The 26,147-nt window shown below is 46.1% G+C and overlaps 1 protein-coding gene across 5 annotated transcripts; it reads right to left on the bottom strand.

The window, feature by feature from the left end:
• Positions 1-200: 200 nt before the first annotated feature.
• MED26 (mediator complex subunit 26) lies at positions 201-26,020 on the bottom strand. 5 transcript variants are annotated; one of them, XM_013108163.5, is made up of 3 exons: positions 25,239-26,020; positions 6,295-6,369; positions 201-4,518 (listed from the first exon to the last, which is right to left on the bottom strand). In XM_013108163.5, exons 1-3 carry the CDS (start codon positions 25,260-25,262, stop codon positions 2,824-2,826), a joined length of 1,794 nt encoding a protein of 597 aa, XP_012963617.2. In that variant the 5' UTR covers positions 25,263-26,020; the 3' UTR covers positions 201-2,823. The 5 variants fall into 5 exon arrangements, with proteins under 5 accessions (XP_012963617.2, XP_027327812.1, XP_012963619.1 ...); XM_027472011.3 differs by lacking the exon at positions 25,239-26,020 and adding an exon at positions 23,337-23,766; XM_013108165.5 differs by lacking the exon at positions 25,239-26,020 and adding an exon at positions 22,623-22,914.
• Between the last annotated feature and the right edge of the window lie 127 nt (positions 26,021-26,147).

Genomic DNA, 26,147 nt, shown 5'->3' with positions numbered 1-26,147 from the left:
TACCTCTAAAAACATGCACTTTAGGGAATGGTGACTCCCAGAAGATTTGGGGATGAGCCATTTCATGTCATTCACCGAGAAGAGATGACAGCCTTCTTAATTTAAGATTTTAGGACTAGAATAATAAAGCCTGTAAAGCAGGTCAGAGAATCCAGTAGCAGAGAAACTGAGTTCATGCAAAAATGAGAGTACACAGCAGATAACGCACATGGTAAACTTCATTTGAACTTGTTTACAAAATTGACAAAAAAATCACCTTGTAAACTTATTCACATTTTTTTGGAGCTCACAGAACTGGTTATACTAGCATGCTGAAATAAAGATTGTCAAGCCTCATCTCACCCTGGATCATATCCAAGTGAGTTGACCCTTACAGCAGAAACAAACTAGGTACGTAACAAGATTTAAAGCTTGCATTGTGAGTGAATTTCTCTAGCGATTTTGTACCACTAGGGAAAGGGCTGGGTCCAATACCTGAAGCTCCCTCAAGCAAAGTGAGCATCAGCATGGTCAGTTTGCTGCCGAGAGCCCTAAATAATTTAAGAGCAGTGATGAACTTACGGCATCACTTGACTGAGCGTGGCCCTCGTGGACCATGGGTTGCAGCAGAAATGTAAGCAATGGAAAGAAAGATGGTTTTTATAAAGTGTGCTTTGTCATTTCCTGAAATTTGCCCCATATTCAAAGGCCTCAAAAGAGCACAGACCCTGTTCCTATATAAGACCGTTCAAGGAAAGAGGGAGAAGGGGCTGGGGAGGGGAGTAGAGTAAGATGTACATTTTTTTTTCTTTTTATATTTAAAACAAAATAAGCATTTTGCAAAATGGTCATCTTTTTAGCCCTCTACCATCAAATCTACCTTTCTGAGTTGCAAGATAATTTTCTGAAACTCCACAACACACTGCCTGACCTCATCAACTGTAGAAGGATAAAATGGAAGTAAACTGAAAATATACTTGGAAACATTTTTGGTAATCACTTTTTCAGGATAGGAGATTTCACGCAGACCTCAGATTAAAGAAATGGAAGCAAACAGACATCAGTAACGTTTCTGAGAGACCCACACATTTCAATACCGGTCAAATCACAAAAGCAGTAGGTTTTAACAAGAATGACTTCAAAATAAACCAAACATTTTCAGTTGTATTCCATGGAACAAACCACCCTAATGTATACCTGGTGAGGAACACCTTTTTAAGATCATGATTTGACATCAAAGAGCTTGACTTTGCTCTCAAAGGCAGCAGAACTACTGATGCCAAGGCTCTTCCACAGAGGTGAGATCCAGCACAGATGAGTTAACATCACTAAACCTAGAAACGTTTTTGGTATTGTGTCCCCTCCCCTTTTCCCCTGGACAGAAGCCCAGTACCAGGGACTGTAGAAAACAACTAGTCCCAAACGTTAAAGCAATTACAGTTAATAAAAATTCTTAGCTTTCTATACTGAATTAGGCTGCTTTAGAAATAATTTTTAACAATTAGGAATAATATATTACAAAATTACTCAGAAAAGATGAACTACGATCTTTTTAGACTTTGAGGTACGTTAACGGTAATTGGGTTATCAGTCTCTAAACCCTGGATGCAACCAGAGTTTAAAAAAAATCCAACCTGTGCGACTGAATACCACCAATATACTTGGAAGACATCTTATATATCCCTAACAGCCAGCTGCTTTTGACAAAGTCAGATGGGATTCAGCTTCGCCACACTGCTCCAATGGATTCGCAGTTAGTTTGAATCGAGCAAACTTCTAAAAATAAATTAGTTCAGTATAAATAATTCACAAACTGCTTTGTGCAAATTTTTTTTATTTCCACATTTATATCACAATGTGTCCACTTAAAGGACCAAATAGCAAAGTTGCTCCCTTCTGCATCCCAAGAACACAGAAGTCTAGTTACTGTACATTCACTAAGGCTCTTTGTTTTTGCAAATTGCGTTTATGATGGATATCCATAAGGCAAACAATATCTAAAGGAATGGTAACAAGTATATTTCCAGCATACAAACAGGCTTCCTTTTTCCCTCTCACAGTACAGTTACAAACTCGTAGCACCCTCATTACATTTAGATTCTAGAAAAGGTGATTTTCTTTTTTTTTTTTTTTCCTAGAAGTTTGCAGGAAGGGAAAAGGAGGAAAAATATTTGGCTGGTGGTGGTGGGATCAAAAATATCATTAAACATCTAGTTTTTGCAGCATTTCTCAGAGACTGGATTTAAACTGAAACCAGACTAAAATATGTGGATGCCTATGGAATGTTGAGCTGAAGCTGGTTGCCCAGCCTGCAGTGCAACACCTGCTGTTTAAAACCCAATCTCCGTACCACATGACTTTAAAAACGCAATCATGTTCAGAGATGTGATACAAATAAAACTACAGTTTTTGCACATTGTCTCTCGAATATCTCACTGCCAAATAAAAACCCAAATCAAGTCAAATAAATAGATGCATATTTTGTTAAGGTAACTTCCACAATTTTCTCTGTACCTGCCTGTAATAAGATTCCGGCATTCAGAAAGTGCTGGAAATCATCTTCACTTCTTGGGGACTAACACTTTTTTATAGCTGGCTCGCTATAGAGTTTTGAACTCAGTTTATCAACCTTCGTATGCCTTCCTTTGCAATTGTTAGTAAACTGGTAGCAGCATTTCACAAAAGGAGAATTTAAAGGAAAGAGCTGTCAATACCCAGCTCCCTCTCACCCTCTGCTCGTTGGGCCTGTTTGTCCAGGACAGGAGGCTTTCTCCGTGTTTAAGTGGCATAGTGTCTGCCATTTTTGCTAACTGCAGATGTAAAAGCATTTTAGCAAAACTGAACTCAGTCTAGGCAGACATAAGGCAGGATGTTCAATCTACCATCATCCCCGTGTGGATCTAAAGATATGCACTGTGTCCAATCATACCAGTTACCCTGTGTATCATAACAACCGTTCACGCCTGGCCAGTTATGTTCACGTATTCTGTCGAGATCATCACTTGTGACCTCCCTTGTGACCCCAGGCAAGTCTGTAGGTTTGCTGTTAGGAGCTAGAACATGAGTCTTTCTAGCCTCTTTTCTAGTGCTTTCCTCCTGCTTTAAATATTCAGACATGAAGTAGTGAGCTCCTGGAGTCTGTACTCCTGATGAAGACAGCAAGCTACTCTGTCTGTTTAAATATGACTGAATTATTTCATTTCTGGATAATTCTTTCCAGTTCGTTTGTTCAAAAGGGCTTTGCAGGTTAGGTTTTTGCTCCTGCTTTTCCGTTTCTGTCCTGTGCTGTTCAGTAAGTGCAGGGATTTCTACCTGCAAAGGATCTTTCTGTGTTAAAGGTTTTATCTGTCCTGTCATGGGATCAAAAGTGAGTTTTCTCTCTTTTAATCTCACAGGTTTCACACCCCCTTCTGTCACGTGCCCGTCCAAGTTGACTGTATAGTCTCTAGGTCGGTACCTTTTCTTCTTTTTACTATCTGAACCTGAAGCAGCATCATCACTGTCCATTTTTGAAGTGTCCTGTGAAAAGCCCATGTGTGGCGTGAGAGATTCCCCGGGATGGGAGCTGGTTTTGCAGCTGGGAGATGTGTGCTGTTGAAGCGTCCCTGCTGTATGCCTGTGCTGGCTTTCAGAAGGTACCTGCTGCTCCTGCCAGTGCTGAGATACCTCAGTTACTGATTGCTGAGGGAACTCCAGTCTTTTTGCTGGCATGGGAGGTGTTGATGGTTGCATCAAGGATGGTGGCGGTGATGGCACCTGTGCAGTATCTAAGAACTGAGACCTTTGAGATGGACTAGGCATTGAATCCTTTGGTGAGTACGTAGTATGCTGCCGAGCAAAAGTATCATGCCTGACATTTCTAGGGCTAAACGAGGAACAGCGAGGACTCTTAGGTTGGTGCGGTCCTGTGGTTTCTTCTGATTTATCATGCTGCTGAAGCACTGCAGTCTTTAATAACGAGGAAGTGCTTGAAGGTTTTACAAGTCCCGGAGAACTGGTGTGAGGTTTTACAGCATTTACTGGAATCTTATTGTGTTTATCATTTTCACTGAGTTCTGTCCTGCTGCTTTCAGGCCCTGCGTGTAGATTTACATCTACAGGACTAGGAAAATTTTCAGGACTACCTCCAATTCCATTCGTTGGAGGGGGTGAAGAGTTTTGTAATACTTCATGACTAGCTTTGGAGACTTTTGGGGGAGGAGGGCCCTGATGCCCATCCCTGTGTTCACCTTTCCTTTTCCGATTTCCCAATTTCTCTGGTTTTGGAGAATTTAGTTTCTGTATGTCATTCCTGCTTTTCAATTCACTGATTGGCTTTGATCCAGCCACGGCAGGAAGTGGTGCTTCTGGTTTGCAGTTGTGAGCACCTCCATTTGCTGATCCAGGTGGATTCGGCAACCCTCTTGGCACCGGTTCATTCTGGGTTACAGGTTCTATCAACTTTTGCCAATTCCGCAACAATTTCTTGGCACGTTTGGCAAGTTCCTCATTGGATGTCTTCTTCCTCACCTCATTGATAAGCCTCCCAAGTCTCGTTTCCTAGAAAAAAATAAAAGTTCTTTTAAAAACAGGTATTATTCTAAACAAAATTCCAACTCCACTTTCTAAGTAAGTTTCTGCTTTTTAATGCTGACCCTAAGAAATACCTAGTATAAAATAATTAAGGTTTAAGAGCTGAATGAGCCTTTTTGGAAGGATTAACCCACTTGGTCCAGCGTTCTGCCACACAGAATGAAACACACTGTGGGTTTTAAGCCATCCTTTCTTTCTCCCCTGGCTAAAGCACCAGGGTCACTCGCTGTGAAAAACATCAGAATGGAATTCTTAATAAGCAGGAATCTTGAGAATATAGGTGAAAGCTCAGATTTGAGGTGAACTACAGTACCCAAGGCAGAAAAGGTGCATTTATTACAGTGAAACTGAGGCCTGCAGAAAGAGGCATGAGGAGAAAATCCAGAATCTTTGCCTGTTACAGTAACACATTGAAAGTACAAAACTCCATGTCCCAAATCTGACTGCCAGGGTGTGGTTTATGTCCTGTCTTCTTCCTTCATGCCCTCCCCCTTCACTCCTGGTAGCTCGAAAGGGTACTGAAGATCAACTTAAAGAGGCTTTTCTAGGATGCCCCAACACAGTTCTGCAATGGGAAGGAAGCGTTTGTGCCCAAAGAACACTTGAAAACAAAGAATTCCACAAGTTGGATTACTTAAGAGCAGCACTTCAAAGGAAGACAGAGTGGATTTTGTGAGAAATATGCAACACGTGATACGTATGTTGAAATACAACTAGAGTTGACAAAAACCTAAACAGGTTTCAACATCTCCAATTGGAAAAAATCATCTTGGTTTTGCACCTAGGACTAGCTGTGTGATTCCCACATGGAATGCATTTCCAAAGCATTTGGTCCTTTATAAATGCAAAGGTAAACCCCTGGCACAACACAATGCTTTGTGTACTGTAATACATCAGAATCTCAGTTGTTTTGAGCTTTGTTCATTCTGAGATTTGTCTCCCATGTGGCAGCATGGAGAGCACTTAGCACTTACCATCTAAGGCTCACAATTATTTCACAGTAGTTGTATTTTTGAGTATCATGATCCGCATTTCACAGTAATTATTTGCCTTGTCACTGTGTTCAGTACTCACTAACAGCTAATCCTGCGGTGCTGACTACTTACAGCATCAGATACCTCAAATCATCCTATAGCTACCTGAGTCTAGGGAAAACAGTCAAAGGTTATCAAAAACAATAGTTAAAAGCAATTTCATGATAAAGATTCAAAACCTTTTTATAATTTAGCCATAGAAGCATCTTTGGGCTCTGTATTTAAAAGTGACCAGAGAGACTGCAGTCGCTATCCCAGCTGGTACTTCCACTTTTAATACATCTAATCTCACCACGGAGATTCAGGCATCGAAACATGCTGGACTAAATTTAAGATTAATTTTACAGAACATTGCTTTCCTATTTCAGATTCATTGCTTTGTCACCAAACAACTACAAAGGTGACCAGTAGCTCAACAAGAAGAGTGATGATGAATGCAAAGAATTAACAAGGAGCAAGTAACGATTAATGTAGTGCCTTATACAAATAGGAACCAGGCTGCCCAGAACACTGATCTGAATCCAGAAAGAACCACTGTGTACACACTGAGATGTCAGAAGCAGCATGAGAGAGACAAAATAATATCTTAATTGTGAATCCTTTGCAATCAATCTATTGTTTCAGGAAAAGCTCTTATGGAAATGAGACGGGCTGAGAAAGTCCTTTTATGCACACAAGAAAACCAAGTGGCATTCAGATGGTGACATACCTCAAGTGCCTCTTTGGTAATGGGATATTTCTCCAAGCTGGAGATCACTTCCAGCACTGCCACCATGTTATGGATCTGCAACAAGGAAGAAAAAGTCACTTCATGTTTCACGTACATCTTAATTATCAAATGTACTTTAAGACCTTCCACTTTATAATTGCTGGAAACATTAATCACAAAATTGCTATCACACTGTCTGGCTTTAGGGAGCTGATTGTTCGAAGAACAGGGACAAGGACACTTTCCTGACCTAGTTGGAAACTGAAGGAGCTGTAACACACACACACTTACATAAAACTAAACGAAATCGTAGCAGTAAAACCAGTGTGCAAATTAGCAAAGTTCTGAGACCCGACTTCAGGTATTAGTTAATTGTCCTAACTGGGAACATAAATGCCAAGTGAACAGAGTAACCAGTGAAATCAGAAATGCAGCGTTTATTCTTTTAGGCACTGCTTTAGATTTACACAAGTCACTGCTGACTAATTTTGCTCAGAACACGGGTGCTTCCTGGAGCTACACCAAGCGTCTAAAGGCCTAGGTACAAAGTACTCAAAGTCTCAAAACAGCTGAAGCAAGCTCAGTGCCCAGTAGGTGTCCTCAGCCAGTCACCCAGCACCAGACAAACCAGGCATGGGAGCCAGCCCCGGCTCCGAGCAGCCACCTTAGGAACTGTCAGCATTCTGGAGTTACACTTCCTGACATGTAACACTGAGGAGCAACTTCAGAAATTCTCATTACACTCTTTTAATGTATCAGATCTTCTTTCTGACGGGCTTTGCTGCAACATTTCCGTATGCACAAGTCCCTCCCAAAGGCAGCTGCCACGATCTGTAGATGTTAAACACGAGCGTGATTTTAATAACTCCTCTGTGAACGCTCAGACTACAAGGGATCCAAATTTCCATGACCTGATACTAACAGCACCAAAAACTGGAATTTCTAATTCACCTTTGTAGATGGATTTAAAAGATAAGCGGAGGAAAACTTGAATCACCGAGCCTCGTTTATTGCTTAACTGCGTTTGTGACTCAACTGGACACAAACTGCAGCCGAGGAAAATCAGGCAGCCAGGAGCTGTGCAGGGATCCCACGTTCACCCCACGTCTTACCCGAGCACAGGCAGGCAGCCCGGCTCTCCCCACACCACTGCAAGTTCTTCGTGTTAAGGAGAACACGAGTTTGTAAGACTCGGCTTTTTCCAACTCAATTCTGCCCTTTTATAAAGTCACAAACAACAGCAGGACTGCTTTAGGTTGATGACACATGGATAAAGCTGCAATGAAACAGTTTGCCTGGTTTTTAGAGTAATTTTTATCAAGTTTAATTTTAAATCTATATAGGTTTGGAGTGATTGCAACTCAGGCTGTAAAATCTTTTTCAGGCTAAAGATGAATTACATTGCCACGATTCTTTCTTCGCTGAACTGCCAAGCCTCTGCAGACTGTTAAAGCCCCACCGTCTGAGGCAGGCTGATGTTTTAAAGCACTGATTTTTAAGTATTTTGGTATTTAGTATTTTACTTCAGCCATTGACTTTCTTCATGTTTTGATCCTTGCATCCCTCACTGTCCAAGAAGGAGAATTTAGCACCACAGTTTAAGTAATACATAATTCTCCCCCCCCCTTTTTTTTTCCTTCCAAAGTTTCTAGATCTGGAGCACTCAGAATAGCGAATGTTTAATTCTGGGAGTTTCCAGACAAATATTTTTAGACTTGCAAAACATGATACTCTCAACATGTTTTACGCTAAGAGTTACCTAGGCACAAGGAATCACTGTTTATTGTGCACATCAATAGCCGGTACAATTATTTTTGCAGTTACTGGTAATCCCCAAATATTCATTACCTAAGTGACAAACCGATGGCAAAAAAAGGATCATTAGCCTATCAGAAGGTCAAGATGGGGAAAGCGATATGCTCATATATATACACACACCTACAGAAAGATGAAACTGGTCAGGGAATTTCCAGCAACAGCTTTGCCTTTGTTTTAAAATACCCAAAGACACACATATGGCTGCCCCAAACACTAAATCACCTCCCAGAGGCCAGGTCTGTACCAGAAGTGCTAGCTGCTAGGCTGTTGCTGCAGTCCCATCCTCTGACAGAGGCATGGTACCAATTAGGAGAGCAAAAGCAGCCTTACACCACCGGGTCTGTGCTGATCGCTCAGCTCCTAGCAGAGCACAAGACACCGGCATCAGACTCTTCATGCGCTCGTGGGCAACTGCAAGCACCCAGCCACACTGAAGCCATCTCTGCAAGGAGCAGGAACACTCAAACTGCAAGTAGCTTCTCCTATTTTTCCTTCTTCTGACCTTCAGGAAAGCCTGGTTCTCTTAAAAAAAAAAAAAAAATTCAGGCAGGTTCAACAGCTTCTCCACCCTTCTCCAGTAGTTTTGAGCTCTTATCTTGAAATGCTTTACCCAAACCGGCACAAAAGGTTTATCATAAAAATCATTTTTACCTGCTTCAAAATAATATAGACTATGAAATCTCTTGTTGTATAGTTAAACACTATGATGAAAGCAAGACAACCTCTCCAAAAGGCCTCAAGTATCATCTTTGAGACGAAGGCACCTATTTCGGTAACAGCAGTACATCGGTATCGCACAGCAGGGTCTTTACCTTAAAGCAGCTGTTACTGGCTGCAGAAAAATCATATATTGTCACGTAACTGACAAGAGAACAAAGCTGTAAAAGCTACCAGGATGTCCTATTTCGAGCAGCAGCAGCAACGACCATTTATTAGTGCAAGCTGCTATTAGAAATGCTTCTTGGCTACGCAGCAGACAGGCGAAGGAACATACAGCACAGTGGGACAAGGGAGTTTGGCAACTTCTCCTCCAACACTGTAAGAGCACAATTGCATAACTCGGTCTCTCAAACTTGCACATCATTTTAGTTTCTTTTTGCCGTTGTCTACTTCTGCTGCAACCCACTACAACCACCCCAAAACAAGAAGTACCACGAAGCAGCCCCAGGACCTCGTTCGTATTCAGGACCCTGCAGAAAACAACCAAGAGGAATTCAAACTGCACTTCAGCTCGTCCCATGCTGCTCCCATGGTGTGAAGACCGACTGGCACACAGACTGATTCACTCCAAATTGTACTGGAGAACATCTGCTTCGAGTCATCTACAATAATCCTTTCCAGCCAACCCTAATGACAGTCACAGAAAACAAATCTTATTTATTCCATGCAAGCCTCCTGAAGTCATTCAGCCGTACTCCGGAGCTCGCTACTGGGATCTCAGATGTTTTCCAAGTTCAGCAGTAAATGTTTTTATTTTTACTACAGCCCCAGACAAAAGCACGGGGTTCTGAACTCGGTGCAAAAGATCAGAGAGCTCAATTTCTCTTCTTTAATTGCCATCTTAATCCTGTTTTCGCTTTTCTACATCGAGAGCAGTTCAGTAACTGACTTCGGGGTAAGTGCTATGTGGTGGTTTAAAGGGCTGAGAAGTTTTTTTTGGGTTTGGTGTGCTCAGCACGCAGCTGCTCCCTGCCGCCTCCTTCCCGGGCAGCTTTGCAGGCAGCAGCAAACCAAGCGGCTGCGCACGAGCTGGCGTCACCGCTTCCACGTGCTGGGGCTGCAGGAGGGCCAGGGAGAGCAAGCAGCCTGCTGGGGGGTTGTTACGCACCAGGCTCAGCTGCTGCGGTTCAGTTCCCTTCCTCCTGCACCCAGCAGCCCAGCACGGGGCAAGAGCCAGCTCAATGCCTCTGCTCTCCCCCAGCACTGCGGCCCCACAGACGCTCACCCCGCTGCTGCCCAAAGAACAACTGCCACAGAAATACAGACAAGGAGGACTGGGTATTTCCCTAGGGGAGGAAAGCCCAAGAGCTAAGCACAAAATTAAAAAAAATAAAAAATAAAAAATGCTGTGAAGCTGCTAACAGACTTCTGTCCTACTGGATTCTGGACAGAAAGGTTCTTCTTCCTAGTTATTTGCATGAAGTTCAAACACCAGCACTAAAAGGCATCCTTTGGCACAGCATCATCCACGCGGTCACGTCAGTACCTTCAGAAGTTTCTAAACAGTATTTAAACCGAAATCTGCAACACCTCGAGTCTAATCACTGAAACTTTTCTAAACAAAGTATAATGCTGTCATCTTCCTGAAATCACAGGTTGCAATAATCAATAATCTGACTCCGTTATAAGTATTTTGAACAGACTACACAAACACATCAGAAGATACTGGCTTTGAGAGGAGGTATTTGACATTATGCTACAATTTAGTTCTTCAGAACATGCTATCACTACTCAGTAGTTTGCTAGCTTCAAAGAAAATGCTTTAACGAATATCACAGAAATTCTTACAAAGGCATGCAAGAGAAGTGGAACTACGATGGACGACTCAACAGGTTTGTCTTTGATACTGGTATCAATTCAGATCTCTATCACCAAGTACTTGTTTTCTGTTTGCAATTAATATTCAAAATATTAAAAAATGATCTGTCCAGCGGTTCACGGGGGCATTTGTACCATTGTTGTCTTCCCCATGCCCCTAGGACAGCAGCATTGTATTGAGAGTTACAAAAACTGTCATATCCACAGGTCACATAAATCTTTAGGCTGGATAACATTAAAGAAAATCCTAGATCCAAGGTCAATATTGCTGAAATTGCCAGGAAGGCAGAACCGGTCTGAATGCAGGTGTGGCAGTGGCAGCAGCACCACGAGGGATGCCCTCCACTCACGCTCGCCTTCCCCAGAGCAGCGTAGCTCTTACTTACATCCAAGCACCAATTCCTACCCCAGGCTGGGGTCTCTAATCAATACCAAATCCTGCTCACGGCAGTGTATTTGTATAAAAGCTACTTGATTGCATTATAATCCAAACCATGGAATAAGGAGTAAGAAGAAAAAGAGCTGCTAGTCACTGTAGGCTTTATTTAAACGCTGCGATGGAAATACAGTAGCACAGTGTTTATTTAGCACTTCACATAGGACGCATTGGATACCAGACATTAGCAAAATATAACAACCAGTAAACTATAATGCCATTTATTCAAAGATACAGACCAAACACACACAGTCAGAATTCAGGTTACAATCTGCTGGTATTTAGATCAGTTCCCTTGCAACTGATCTATTAACAGTTTCCCCTACCCCCAACGTGGCATGGCGTTGTCTAAAGATAGGGTACAGGAGATGCTATTCACAGAAGTGACATACCAAAAAGATGACCACGCACTACTTCGCTCATAATTACCGAAAGTGTTTGAAAGTTACTTTGCATAAACAGTTCAAGTATTCCCTGGTATACAAAAGGTATTGTTAAAGGTGGAGGCGTGCTTCCTATTAAAGATCTGCTTTGCTAAATGCTGAACATGAATAGATTTATGCATTTTTGGGTTGATGACATCCCCTGAGAGCATCTTCTACAAGAGAGATTCACCGGGAGTCCACGCTTTGAAAACCGATCAGAGATGTGTACCGCAAAACAGCAACAAGAAATATCCTTGGCTTCTAAGAACAGTCACAGGAGTGGTTATATACAGCAAGAACTTATCCTGACCTCTGGATTTAACATTTCCAGGTCTAACTGAAAGATTTAAAAGTCTGCATACATTTTATTTGTACTCAGCTTTTATTTAATGGTAAGGTAACGTTATCCAGATTCCTCCCCATGTACACTTTACAAAGCCAGGATCAGACAGGAGTTAGGTCAGACTCCAGCAAGATACCACATTGCGAAGACATCAGCAGACCTAAAACATTTTCCCTGTAGTGAGACACTTTAACCCCGTTACCTTTGGCAGTACGTACGCACATAAGGTGTATGGAGACTGGGACAGCCAAGGATCGAGAGGAGTTGGCCAGCAGAAGTGCTTGCCCCAGCCCTTTGGAGCAGCCTAGAGCCAAGCCCCCAGCACCAGGGCTCCGTGACCCGCCCCAAGGGGGACACAAGACCCTCAGGTCTGGCCCTGACACCACCGAGCAGCACCAACCACCCCCTGAAAGAAGAAACCATTGGTGGAGTCATTTAGAAGGTACACGACGCAGTAGGATACGGATTAGGAAGATTCGCACCCGAAACAATCGGGTCACAGATCAACAGAGGCACGGGAGAGGTCTTTGTCTGCAGGAGGAAGTCTTGAAGGCAACTAGAAAACAGGACGGTAACACTTTGCTCCATTCACATTTATTAATCGATAATTGGAAGACATTCTTATTACTACAAAGAGGAATAATCGTCTGTCAACTTCACCACGCACTATGCAGCCTGCATGCTACGTCCTACAACTTGTACCCTAGTGCCTGCCCCTCAATTGCATACAAGAGATAGAAGATTTGCTGCAGCATGACACCCCGATGACTTCTTCCCCTCTCCCCACCAAAAAAAAAAATTACAACAAAAACACCCACCCACCCCACAACCCACCCAAAACCACAAACCTGGGCAAAATGTTTTGGAGGAATGAGTTCATGAACCTGATTTGAAAAGCCCAGCGACTGGGGTGAAGGTTGGTTACACAAAATGCCAGTAGCTGGGGGCACTCGTGTGGTACAGAGGAATAGGAACAGAGGAAGAATTGCTCACATTTGGTTGCCATTGGGCCAGCAGGGCAGAACACAGTGTCAACAGCATCTACCACGGCAAGATATTTCAGTCTTGTTGTCTGCAGTTCAAGAAGAATGTATACAACGAGGAGTTCAGAGGAGAGCAGTGATAAGGGGTTTTGAAAACACAGCTAACAAGAAAGAGTTGAAGTACTCAGCTCATAGAGTATTGGAAGAAACTAGGGAGGAGACACACAAGGCTTGGTTTTAGCCTTCCTGTGCGTTATAGCCATCATAAGGAAAACTGCGATCAGTTGTCCTGTTTCAAACTAAGTCAATGAGCACAAAAACAACTCCCGATTATATCTGAGGTACAAGCATAGACTACCAATGCACTCAAACAAGCTCTCAAATAGTTTCCACAGACACTACAGAGCTTTAAGAACAGACAAGACGACCTGGAAGGAGCTGTTTGACATAGGTGACGTTACTTCAGAGGCGGCGATGGACCACGTCGCCTCCAGAGGGCCCTTCCAGCCCTGCGCCCCCGTGACACACACCTGGCATTCCTGAATTCTGTCTCCCCGAAAGGATGCACGCAGGTAATTAATGAGATGAAGCAGTCCATGGTATAAAGGACTTGTAAAATTCAGCAGCCTGCTGCCACCCGTGGCCCATGGCTCATCTCACCGTGCCGGACACGGGGCCAACGTCAGCCCGGCACCACTCCGGCTGCCGACCACCACCACTTCAACCACCTCACACTCACCAAAAACCTGAGCAACACCTCAGAAATAGCACAGGCCTGCCAAAACGAAGAATTGATTTAACAAAACAATAACAACTACGGAGCTGTTTGGTTTGACCCAGCCCCGTGCATCCATTGCCTTCTGGTGCCAATACCAGAGAGCGCAACGAGGCCAGCTACAGATATATTTAAAACTTTGTGGAACAACACCATGTGTCGTATCAGAACCAGGCTCATCAGGTGTTGAGCTGCACATCTAACGATCACAAAATAATGTAATGTGTCCACCTGGGTGCGATCACTACAGATCATTTCAGCACAATAAATAACACCCACAGAACACAGCATTAACACACGAGCCCTAAAGAAACCCAAACAAGCATCACACTGGTCCTGAGGACATCTAACCATGACACAGTATTGTTGTGTACACGATAACCCTTCCTCCTCTCCCTCTACAGAAAGTTTAACCAGATGAATCGTGGTTGTTACTATTACAATACCTGAGCTGAAGTCCAAAGTTATTGAAAAACTCAAAGAGCCGTACAACTAGGTTGCTGTGCAACTCCAGTCACGGGAAGTGTCCTACTTCAGCAGGAGAGAAATGGGAGTTTGTTGACTATTCAGACAGAATACCACAAAACATACGGAAAACCCAGCCTTAAAACACACTCCCTTTTATTTATAGTATTCTTGGTGCTTCCCATGGCGAGGAGCAATGCAGTCACTTGGCCCGAAGTCTGCACTTTGACTGCAGTTATTGGGGAAGGAGAAGTCAGGCGCCGTGCACCCAGCAGCTCCCCGTCGTTATCTACCTGCGTTACCGTAAGGGCAAAGTCAGACACTGAGCTAGATCACAAGAAGGACCCTTAAAGGCATCGCCTGGACAGAATCACTCTGCAGTCACCTGCTTCATCGTAACGCACCCTCGAGAACCAGCGGAGATTTCCAATTATGCAACCCACATTTACGGTCCTGAACAGCTTCAAAGGGTCAAGAGCTTTCTGAAATTCTTAAAAATTATGTTAGTTACCCATCCCATGAAATATCTACCCACAGCTGTTAACCTGAACATAACACAGGAAAACCCTAAAATCACTACACGATATAAAATTTTCACTCTTTTCTTAAAAAATAGACATCCCCCATCACCATATCGAACTACTTTTCAATGTAGCAGACCAATTTTATTCAAAAATAACAAGGAAGCTTCTCAACCCATCCCTTAAATGACAAGGGGTGTGAAGGTAAGAGCCTGTTGAATACATTGCATGGTGGGATTTATTAGTTCATCGGATAGAAGGGCACGCAACGTGCTCGAATGACCGCTCGTGAGGTTTTAAGCATGGCGTGTTTGCTCACAAACCTGAGAAAAATACCCTTACAAACTGGGAAAGTTTTAACTACCAAGTCTGGAGAGAAGTAAGTCACTATCCTTTCAACAGCAATTACTAACACCAAACGTGTCAGCACACACTAGAGAGAGGTTTTATGGAGACACCAAAAAAAGTGCAATCAATTTATCCTCAAATTATTGCTCACCGAATCCTAGGCAAAACGCTGCTGCCAATCACCCATTTCCAAACACTTCCAGCACTCAACCTTTCATCTCCCAGCTCACAAATCAGCGGGCTGCTTGGCTGTAGGATCCGTGCCACTCCGGGGCCAATCGCCCGGTGTGATCCTAACGGGACAGAAGGACTTGGCTCCGCTATCAGAATTTTATCTGTCCTTAAACAAACACTGCTCGGAAGCTGGAAGCTGGCCCTCACAAAGTTAGTTCAGTTATTTCCAACCTAGTAGCAGAAACCTTCATGATTTCCACTTAAGAAAGCCCCACTGAAGTCCAAGTGAGCTCCTTGAGTCTTAGACAGTCCAGCAAATACTACATACACTCACATTTCAATATACAAACTCATTATACGTGACAGTGCAGGCAAGGTTTTTCACAGCACAGCCACATTCTCAGTTGGCATGCTGATCTGCACACAAAGCACGGGCACCTCACCTTTCCAAATACATCCAAAACTTCCCCTCTTGAATCCTTTGCAGTCTCGCTATGCTCAGCTCTACTTGAGGGAAGCGTAGTTTCTGCAAGGATAAACTAACCAGATCCAAGCTTTAAGTTCCAGACACTTGGAGGTGTTTGGAGGCAGCCCTGAAGTTCGCTCATTTCAGACAAGCTGTGAATGTGTGTTACCACCTTGGGACAAGCGGCTGCTCCTCTACCTTCACAAGCGCTGCACTCCTGAAAGAAATGTGAAGATCTACAGCGTAATCATGCAAATCAGCACATGGAGCGTCACAAGAACAATAGGCTAGGAAGAAGCTGCACAGAAGTGCTGGCTGTCAGTCTCAGACGAGATTTCCACCTCTGCACAATCATCTTCACAGCACAAAGTTTCAAAACACACCCAGCTGAGCGTGTTCCTAACTACTCCAGACAGGCTCGGACATAGGATTCAGAGAACTCCTCTCCTCCCCAACAGCTAAGTTCGGAAACCACTTTGTTCAATCAAACAGAACTAATTACGTTTTCCTTCCAGTGATTCCCTCAATAGAAATTTCTACCGCCGACTGTTTGGACACGCTGGAAATTGTACACTTTGATATTAACAATCACACTTCAGCATGCACCACTGCCCCATGAAAGCCGTGCCCCAGAAAACGCTGCCGTGCTGTTCGGTTTAGCAGACTGTACCTCAAATTAAAGCAATTTGCTAGCACTTAAATATTGTTTCAAGCACCAAAAGCATGAATTACCTGCAGAAAAAAATAATTCAGCTGTTAGAATACTGAATAAATAAACCTGCAATTACATTAAGGTGAACGTGATGTACTTGCCTTTACCTTAAATATTTCTTTCCAGACCAGGCACCTCGGTGGGGCCACACCATACCGCGAGCTACGCAGACCGAAGAAAGTTTACTTGAAGTTTTATCACCACGCACAAAACAGCCAGACAGGGCAGCAGCAAAGCGTTATCAGCCAAAACAGATGTCTGTTTCATTTTTTTTAATTGTATTTATTTTTAACTCCAAATCTAATATAGCAGAGTAACTATGCCTTAGAAGAAGTACTTCTTAATTAGTATCCGATTTCCCCAGTAGGCAGAATCAACTCCTCCTCTTCCTATCCTGAAAATTATTACGGCTCCTGCAGAAATGAAACTCATTGCAGCTCCTTGAAGGAACTGGAAGAGGATCTCCACTCCCAGGGTACCGGGAGGAAGTGCTTCAGTTGCTCTGACACTGCTTCGATCAGGAGGTGAAGGTGTCAGAGTGACAGCACCGTTATGCCAAAAGCTGATACCAAAAACACCGGAGAGATGCAAGAGCCCACACCTGATACTCTCCTAACCCAGGCTCACCCTTAACTTGGTTCCCCAAAAGGTAACAGGACTGACAAATTACAGTTTCTCTCCCCAGCCCAGACTTCAGAAACATGGGCTAAGCTGAGGGTCTTCATGCTTTAGAAGCCCCAAATTGGGTCTCTGCCCACTCGGGAGCTCGTGACAGCAAATATTTTCCCTCCCTCCCACCCACAGCAGTGCCAGGCTGCAGTGCCTTGGCAGCCGGAGCCGCTCACGCTGCCAGCCACTGCAGCTGCACCCTGCAGCCTCCCACCAGCTCCAGCACCCCCGGGACCCCCCTGCTCAGCTGCCTCAGGGCTCCCCACTCACCCAGGTTCTTCCAGTGCCAACCCAAAGTCCCAGAAAGGCTCACCCCGGGGTCCTGGGTACATTGGTGGCTGCAGGAACGCAGCTGCCTGCAGTCAGAGCTGCTTGAGAAACCGCAGCCTCAGCTTCCCTGCTGCCTGGGAAGTTGGGTCCAGCGCATCTCTCCTCCTGGAAGGATGCACACCTTGCACATCAGCTGCTTTTTCCACTCCGTGTTTCACCGTGACTGGGAGAAATTATTCCAGATGTTTACCCTACCTACAGAAAGTCGGCTCTTCTATTCAGTAAACTGCTCCGTGGCTCCAAGAGGAACCTGTTACAGCCGTCTCCCTCCCCACACATCTTCCCCGAGAGACTTCAGTGTCCAAATCACAGGGTCCACACCTGCAGACAGATGATTGCTGCAAAGCTTTGTTTGGGTTTAAACATCCCAAGCCTGTGCCACCCAGGGCTGCCACCACCCCACCCTCACCTCTCCTCACTTTGCAGTCCCCACCAACCTCTCTGTGCCAAAACCACCTCTCCTGAGCCATGAGGAGCCAGAGCCAGGCTGCCAGGTGAGCTCTGTGCAGGCAGAGCCGGGCCAGGTGGGCTCTATCGGCTGCCCCAACGTGAGGAAGGAGCAGGAGGAGGGGAAGAGTAAGGGGATCGGAGCCGCTCTGCCGCTGGGTGCAGCTCCGCTGGTAGCTCCAGCTTCTGTAAGCATGCGAGTTTAAGCCAAGACAGTTTAATTTTGGTTTATTTGAAGCATTAGCCACTGCTGTAAAGTGGTTTACTCTCCAGTTGCAAAGCTCGCCCAGGAACTTCCCCCTGGACATCCAGAAGGAAGCTGCCCAGCTCTTCTCCTGGGTCCACGTGCCTGGCCACCGCGCTACTACAGAAACAGCTCCAGACACCTCCAAATCACCCCAGAAAGACTCCACAAATGAAACTTGACCATCAGGCACCCGCTCTCGTCTCAGAGCACGCCGACAGGCGCAGTTAACTCCTACGGTAACGCCTCCTCTTCCCTAGAGAAGGCAGCAGGGGAGCTTGAGGAAGTGAGCAGCACGCCGCTCCGTAGCCTCTGAACCTATTTAAGCACTTTAATACCCATTCCTGCTGCCACACCTGGGCCAGGACTACTCACAACACACAAGTTGCATCAGGTAATTGAGCAACATCAAAAACTACCAAGGAAAAAAAAAGTTATTTTCCTTTTTTTAGCCCAGATCAATCCCCGAGTTCATTTCACCACACACTCCTGCAGCAGCACACGTACAAGGGGTGTAGGTAGCAGGAATAAGCAGTGGGTGTTATTTAAATTGTCACTGCCGCCAAAACAAACATTCAAATTACAGTTTAAGAACAAATGACTACTGCCATCATCAAGGAATTAACAATGGGAAGGAAATTTTGGGCATTCCCAGTGTTGGACCCCCCAACCCAAACTCACTGCGACTTTTGTTCCGCTCCGATTCTGTCACAGCAGCCTCAAGCTTTGTGACAGTGCTGCTGCAATGGGAACTGCAAACAAAAAGCTTGTAAGCACCCCAAAAAATCCTCTCCAGAAGTCACAGACTATACGGCCACCTGTGACAAGCTGCCCAGGACCAGCCAGGCAAGCTCTATCTCAGACCAGTTAAACCCAGTATCTACGTGAGCATCACCGGCACTGGTGGAATAAACTTCCAGCAAGCACAAAGGAAAACAAACCAAATTAGTTTGCAGGCTGTTTTGGTAAGGGACAGGGAGTAAAACCGCAGGGCAAGGCCAAGAAACCAACACTATCTCCACCCGCAAACCAACGAGTTAAGTGAACTCAGCTGTTGACAATACAGAGCATCAAAAACCTCATTTGTAGTTATTTCAAATTAGCAGGAGACTGACTACATTGGCACTTCCTACAGCTGGCACCAAATCCTTCTCTGGAACCCAGGACTGATGTGATAACCCCACTCAGACTCTACACATCAGGGAACACCACAACCACCTGCTTGTTTCCCCACACACCTGAAACAATCAGCTGCCTCCATGCACAGGAGATTTGGGATTGCTCCTGGAAACAGGACCAGCTACAATAAAGAACCAAGAAGTTGGGAGAGGTACAGCAGGTTCCAGTCTCGTTGCACACCGCAGCTTCCTGAAAACTGATAAGCTCATTAAGGGCCTCGCAGAAAAGGATAAAGCTGAAGGAAAAGCCATGCCTAGTCTACTTTCGCCCACACAGCACTTCCCTGCAGCTAGAGAAATTACCGAGACCCTCCCGAAGTGAAGTGCTGCCTTCCTTCCCCCCTCCAACATTTATATTATTAGAGCGACGTCTGGCACCTTTTCCTGGAAGCTCTCCTTTTTCATGTCGATTCTAGAATGTGGATTTATTGCTGGTGATAGAGGCTTTGGTTTCTAGACTTTGGCAAATCAATTGATACCGAGAACGGCCACGGGAGCGTCCCTATGCAACTCACATGACAACTGGGAGATCACCCTGGGCCAACGCACTACTAAATCTAATACAACACCCAAACCAGTTTAGTTTTTAATAATTCGGATCAGGGACATCTCCTGAAGGTATGTGCAGCAAGGCCAACTGAGGTGCTGCACGCACGGCAGCCCGATTTACAGCCAACACAATCCCCACCATGAACATCCAGCAGGTTGTTACTCAAACCAAAGCCAGGTCTGCATCACGAAGCAGTATTAATGGCAAATAATTAAATTATTGTCTCATAGTTAACATGTGGAGACTGCTACATATTCAGGACGAGGAACCATTTAATTGCAAGCGCAATTCTAAGAGCCAGTTGGAAGCGGCAGGCTTTCCTGCGGAGCAAAACCGAACCGATCTCATTATTCCTGACATCAGGTAACAAATTCCCTGAAGAGCACAGAGCACAATTTAACAAGGCAAAGGTGGAAGTGGTGGTTTCTCCGCACAGCAAACCCGAAGGGCAGCGTTGCTCCTACCAGAACCAAGGAAATCTCCTCTCTAAGACCTCACACAACCACCACAGTAAGCATCGGACGCTTCTCCAGCTGGTGTTTCTCCCAGGAAAAGGATTTTCCTGCAGGGACATCACATCACAGGGGTGCTGACACCAACCTCTTCCCTCCGATACAAGTCGCGGTGCATTCCCGCTAACCCACAAGCTTTGGAAGGAAATCGATGTTGATTCTTAGTGTTTAAGTCACGCAGCAGTTTGCCCATATGGTTTTTTTGATGTGAAAAGGCTGAATAAACGAAGACACCAACCCAGACATCCCGGGTGGCTTCCAAGATGATGTAATTTTTTTTTAAATAGCTTATTTCTTATAGGTCTCGTTTGAAATAGAGGTTACCCATGTAAATTGTGAAGCAAGTGCGCGAAACTAAGTTATAAATATATTCTGCAGCAATTACTAGAAGAGGTCTCAAGTGCTAAGTGCTTGTGTACAATTAAAGCATCGCTCCTGAGTCAGCACGGCTTGATGCAGCAGTTAAAGATGAACGATTGGCACAGAAGATGATTCCTCATAGCAAGCAGGTTCTGAAAACTTGGGAAAAGATTTTTTTGGTCAGTTAAACATGGAGAGGGATTTTTTTTCCCCTTAAGGCATGACCTCTGACTTATCTGAGATTTGTATGAACTCCAAAGACCATTAGAGGCACACTGCAGTGGGTTTCCACATGGGTGGAGGGGCTTGTAGTAGAGAACACATCAGGGAAGCTTAAACTGATTGTGGGGTACTATCAGATTCAGCTATAAAAGAACCGTAACCCCCTCCTCACCCTCACAAAACCAGACTGCGTTTTCACACATTTGGCAATATCCATGCAATTTTCACCCCTCCTCCTCCAGAAACACACGCACGCTCACACCAACAATTATATTGAAAATCCTGAAAGAAATCCAGGCCTCAAAGCTCGACTTTCTCGGTAAACAAGGAAGTCAATCACAATAATGAATACTCTAAGTTTGAATGCAACCACTTCTTTTAACAGAAGATTCTAAAAGCCAGAAGAAAGTAGCCACAATTTTCCATGAGCACCAAGAAGTGCTGCGGCTCCTACCTGCAGTGACTTCTTCCTGTGGGAAAACACCAGAACAGTTCCTTTGCCTCTACCCTGGGACTCAGACTGAATTCAAAATCTGCTTTTAAGCACGTTCAAAAGTCAGATTTTTTTCTTCCCTTCACAGAAACGGTGTGACAGTTTTAGCTTCTGTTCGCCATGTATTGTAAGTGCTTTGGAGAAAAAAATCTGAGCTCTAAGCCTGCACAATGAATCTCCACACCACCTCTGCTCTCATTCGAAGAAGAGGTTAAAATGGAAGACAGCCCCCTGCCTACAGGCGTTTCTGAACAATGGGCTGATTTTTCCGCCGCTAATTATTGCCCTGGATAAGTATCAAGTATGTAGAATTATAATTTAACATACATTACTCCTAAGCTTATGGGGCTACTGACCTGTAGGAAGCTCAGCAGAGCTGGGGCTGATGCTTGAACTTCCCCCTGCAGACAGCTGCCTGGTTGTTTCTGGTCCCCTGCATCACAACCAAGCTGCAAGCACTTCCACAGCAGAATGTATGGGGAAAAAGGAACCATATCCATCACAAAATGCACCTCCTAGCTGCTTAACTCCACACAGCCAGAGCACAAGAAGGAGGGTAACCCATGCTGCCAGCAGTTTGGAAGTTAAGAGAAAGCAGAGACCTGTTGGAATTGTATTTATCTGGGTTGACACTTGGCCTCACCAAGTGAAAAATCTGCAACCAGAAGAAGAGAGCCCTGAGCAAACAGAATTCATGGACTGACATTTCAGTGAGAACCAAGTTAAAGTACTTCAAACTCAAACAACTCTGACATTTAAAAGCCCACAATTACCATGATAATTCATTACTGTTACTCCAACACGCGATATCGCTGCTCGTGACAAATGCACATCACAGCGGATTACTGAAGAAGTTACAAGGTCAGGGTGATTTTGGGTGATTTTTCTTCAGTTTTCACATTGCGTACAAGCTGCTTCAGAACGTTTCCAAATGGCAATAGCTTTATTAGCTACTACGAGACTGTGACATACATCTATTACAAAAAATACTTATTCATGGAGAAGCAGGTACGACTTTAATAGAGCCAAAACACCATTTTGTACACCCAGCCTCCTGGAACACCACGCACTCATGCAAACGCTCAGCCTGACGCACCCCTGGCTGCCCCCACGACAAACTGCAGATGGCCAGGCCAAATGCACCTTCACGTCCTGCTGCGGTGCCTGCTGAGCTAAGATCACAGAAATCTGACAGATTGCAGGCTGTGCAGCCCTCTCACCATGATAAACACCCGAGAACTGCTTTAAAACGCCAAAAAAAATTAAAAGGAGGATATAACGCTTGGGATAACTGCAGTGTATACGTGAAGGCCACTTACTGGTGAAACACACGCCGACTTCTGTGCTTACACTACATCCCAAAAGGAGCAGATAAGCTCATTAGCGCTCTGCAGGGAAGGATAAAAGCGAAGACCGAGGCTGCCCGGTGCTGGAGCAGCTCCAGAGCCCCAACTCCAACGTCGAAGCCCTCCGGGTGTCCCCCGAAACCCGGGGCCGCCTCCCCGGCCCGGTGACCGCGGCTGGAGGCAGCGGGGGGCTGAGGAACAGGTGGGCGCCCCCCGGCAGGTCCCGGCGGCGGCGGGAGCCCGGCCCAGAGCCCCCTGCAGGCCGCAGCCGAGCCGCGGCCTGGCGTCGGGAGGCCGCCGGGCCGCACACCGCATGGCCGGGCACCTCCGGCCGGCCCCGGGGGTACCGGGAGGAGGCGGAACGCGGCGCAACGAGGCCCTGTGGGGAGCCGGGGGAAGCCTCCGGTGCTCCCGCTGAGGAGAAGGAGGGGGACGAGGGAGGGCGCCGCCGGCAACCGGAGCCCCCCTGGGTGAGAGCAAGGCGCTGGGGAGCTCCCCGCTACCGCCCGCAGCGGAGGCTTCCGGTGCCCGGGAGGAGCCCGGCGGGAGGCGGCGGGGGAGCGGCCCCGGGGAGACCCTCGGGAGCGGAGGCGGCGGTGAGGGGAGCCCCGGGCCGGGCGGCCGCCGCCCGCCGTCTCCTCGCTGCCGGCTCCGGGAGCCGCCGGGCCCGGCCGAGGCCGTACTCACGTTGCTCTGCGGGTCGATGGCCTGCAGCAGCCGGTCCCTGATCTGCTGCGGGGAGGGGGCCGGAGCCGCTGTCATTGCCTGGGCGAAGCGGGGCGGCTGCGGCCGGGGCGGCGGCGGCGGGCGGGCGGCGGGGCCAGGCCGGGCCGGGGCGGCGGCGGCTCCTCACTCGCCGGCGGCGGCGGCGGCCTCTTCGGGGAGCCGGAGTCGCATGTTCGCTCCCCGCGAGGCGCGGGGGGTGGGAGCAGAAGGAGAAGAAGAAGGAGAGGCGGCAACGGCGGAGCTCGGAGCGGGGACAGAACCGCGGCGGGCCGGGACCGGGCCGGGGCCCGCCTGCTCGGCTCCGCTCCGCTCCGTTCGGGGCCCAACTCAACTGTGGGCAGGAGCCAGCCCCGCGCAGGGCACCCTGGGACACGCCCGACGCCGTCACGCACGGCGCGCCCCTGACGTCCCGCCGCGCGCACCGCGCATGCGCGCGGGGAGGGAAGCTCATGGGGGGGGAAAATGGGGGAGGGGGGGGGAGCGCGGGCGCCCGCGGGGCTGAGGGGAGCGGGGCCGCGGCTGACGGCGGCCGCCGGTCCCAGCGCCTCACGGGGAGTCCCCGCGGCTCGCAGCGGTAGCTCGAAGGCTGTGGGGGAGGCTCCGAGCGTCAGAGAGGCGCGACGGAGTTCTGCGGGGGGGGGGGGAACGGTTGAAATATGGGGGAAACGCCCCGAATATGGGGGAGATTGAAACGCTGAGGGGAGATCTCGTGAACGGGTGTCTGAGGGGAGGGTGGAGATGGTGGAGATGGTTTCTTTTCAGGTGGCCCCAGCGACAGGAGGAGAGGCAACGGGCATAAAGTGAAGCCCCAGAGGTTCCGGCTCAATCTGAGGGGACAATTCTGTGCTGTGGGGGTGACAGCACCGGGACAGGCTGCCCAGGGGGGCTGTGCGGTCTCCTCTGGAGATTCAACCCCCTTCTGGACGCCATCCTGTGCAATGTGCTCTGGGTGATCTCCTGAAGTCCCCTCCAACCTCAACCATTCTGCGGTTCTGCAAAATGCCCAAAATGTGGAGGAAATCATAGAATCGTATGCCTGAAGAGCCTGGAGAGCAATCCCCAGGCAGCACTGGGTGGCAGGGAAAGCCCTCCCAGCTTGGTTCAGCGAGTGGTTTAGGGCCAGCTGGAAAATGAAAAGGAACCGCCTGAAGTTCTGTGCCAGTTGAAAATCAACTTTCCTCATCTCAGTGTGCTCTCCCCATCTCTTCGCATGACCACTGCTTAGATATTAAAGGATATACAGACATATGTTTGTTTTGAGGCCTTAATAGGGATTATGAGGAAGGTAATGCAGTCTTTTTAGTTGTGAAATCTCAAATGTGTCCTTAAAAAAGTTATTTCCAATTCCAAACACACAAAAGACTAAGAAATAAAAGTTTTTGCTGACAGAACCTCACATTTTCATTAGATCCATAAAAATAGGCAAGGCAACCCTTGTAATCTGCACAGGTATTAGCTGGGAAGAATTAACCCTACAAAAATTGAACAAATAGTTCTTTCTAAAGATGTATTTACCTTCCCACTTTTGCTCTCTGTAGATTCTGAAGAAGGTGCAATTAAAAAGTCAGGTTTTCAGAAGTGTGTAATACAAAATTGGATTTGGTACAAAAGCATCTGTAACAAACAGCTTCCACTGAAAGCCATCCTCTATCACACAGAATAAGCAATCAGCCCAGCATTTAGATGTCCCAAAGCATATTAAGAGCAGCTTAAAACCAATTAGTTGTTTTTAAAGCACGTGCATAGGAGCTGAATGACAACTTTAAAACTTTTATTCTCTGGAAAAATTGAAATTGTGAGGCAGCAGCATGCTGTTAATCCGTATTACCTAGTTAGAGTTATAAAACTGTCCATATTCCTTACCAGTACAGCTCGGTCATCTTCCATTTCCCATATTCACCACATGTCGCTTGGAAAGCAGGTCATCTCTGCACAGGATCAACCATTTTTCGGAGTAAGAATTAAAACTCTGAAAATGAGCCCTGCGTGCTGCTCTGCTGACTGCAGGGGCCCTCTAGCGGCTTATGCACAATAGCAATTAAATCTCCCGCACCCCCACTCATCTGCATTTCACTGAGGAAGACTCAGATTAATGACTATTTGGGAGAAAATGTTTCCAAAAATTACATAAAACACTAGATTTTGTTTAGATTGCCAAGGCAAGGTAGCATGCTACTCTTTCTGCTCATTTAAAAAAATAGAAAAAGGTTAAAATGAAAACCACTGAAATTACACACAAGACTTGGAAGAGGGTTCAATTTAACCTAGGATCTTAAATCTCTGCAGTTCAAACTGTGCTTGTAGCATCCTTTTATCCATACATTCTTCTACATTCATTACTGCAAGGCATCTTCCCTTAAACTACCCCTCCTCAGAAGAAAGCTCAAAGGCTTCAGGTCATACAAAAGAGCCTCCCTGGAGTGAATTGCTTTAAGTGCACAACACTTGTCTGACTACCTGACTGCACCCAGATAAAATTCAAGGTATTTGTTGAAACCCAGGTGTTAAAACCATTTATACAAGGTCTACCTCCTCCTCAAGTCATATAGCTTAAAAAAAATTGTGGCTGAGTAGATGCCAATAAGAGTTTGCAGTTTGTTTTTTAAAAGATAACCAGCACCACGCTCTCTTTATTCTGGTGAGGGACCGTTAGGGATGAAGAAGGCTAATTTAACATAAAAAATACCACAAAAAGTTAGATGCATTAACAAGACTAGTTAAAATTTCTCAAAAAAAAAAAAAACACCAATAGTGAATTCATTTTTCCTGTAC

Source organism: Anas platyrhynchos, chromosome 29 (genome assembly GCF_047663525.1).
Source record: "Anas platyrhynchos isolate ZD024472 breed Pekin duck chromosome 29, IASCAAS_PekinDuck_T2T, whole genome shotgun sequence".
In the NCBI taxonomy this organism is placed as follows: Eukaryota; Metazoa; Chordata; class Aves; order Anseriformes; family Anatidae; genus Anas; species Anas platyrhynchos.
The sequence above is the reverse complement of the archived record's forward strand: the minus strand, read 5'-3'. Positions and strand labels throughout refer to the sequence as shown.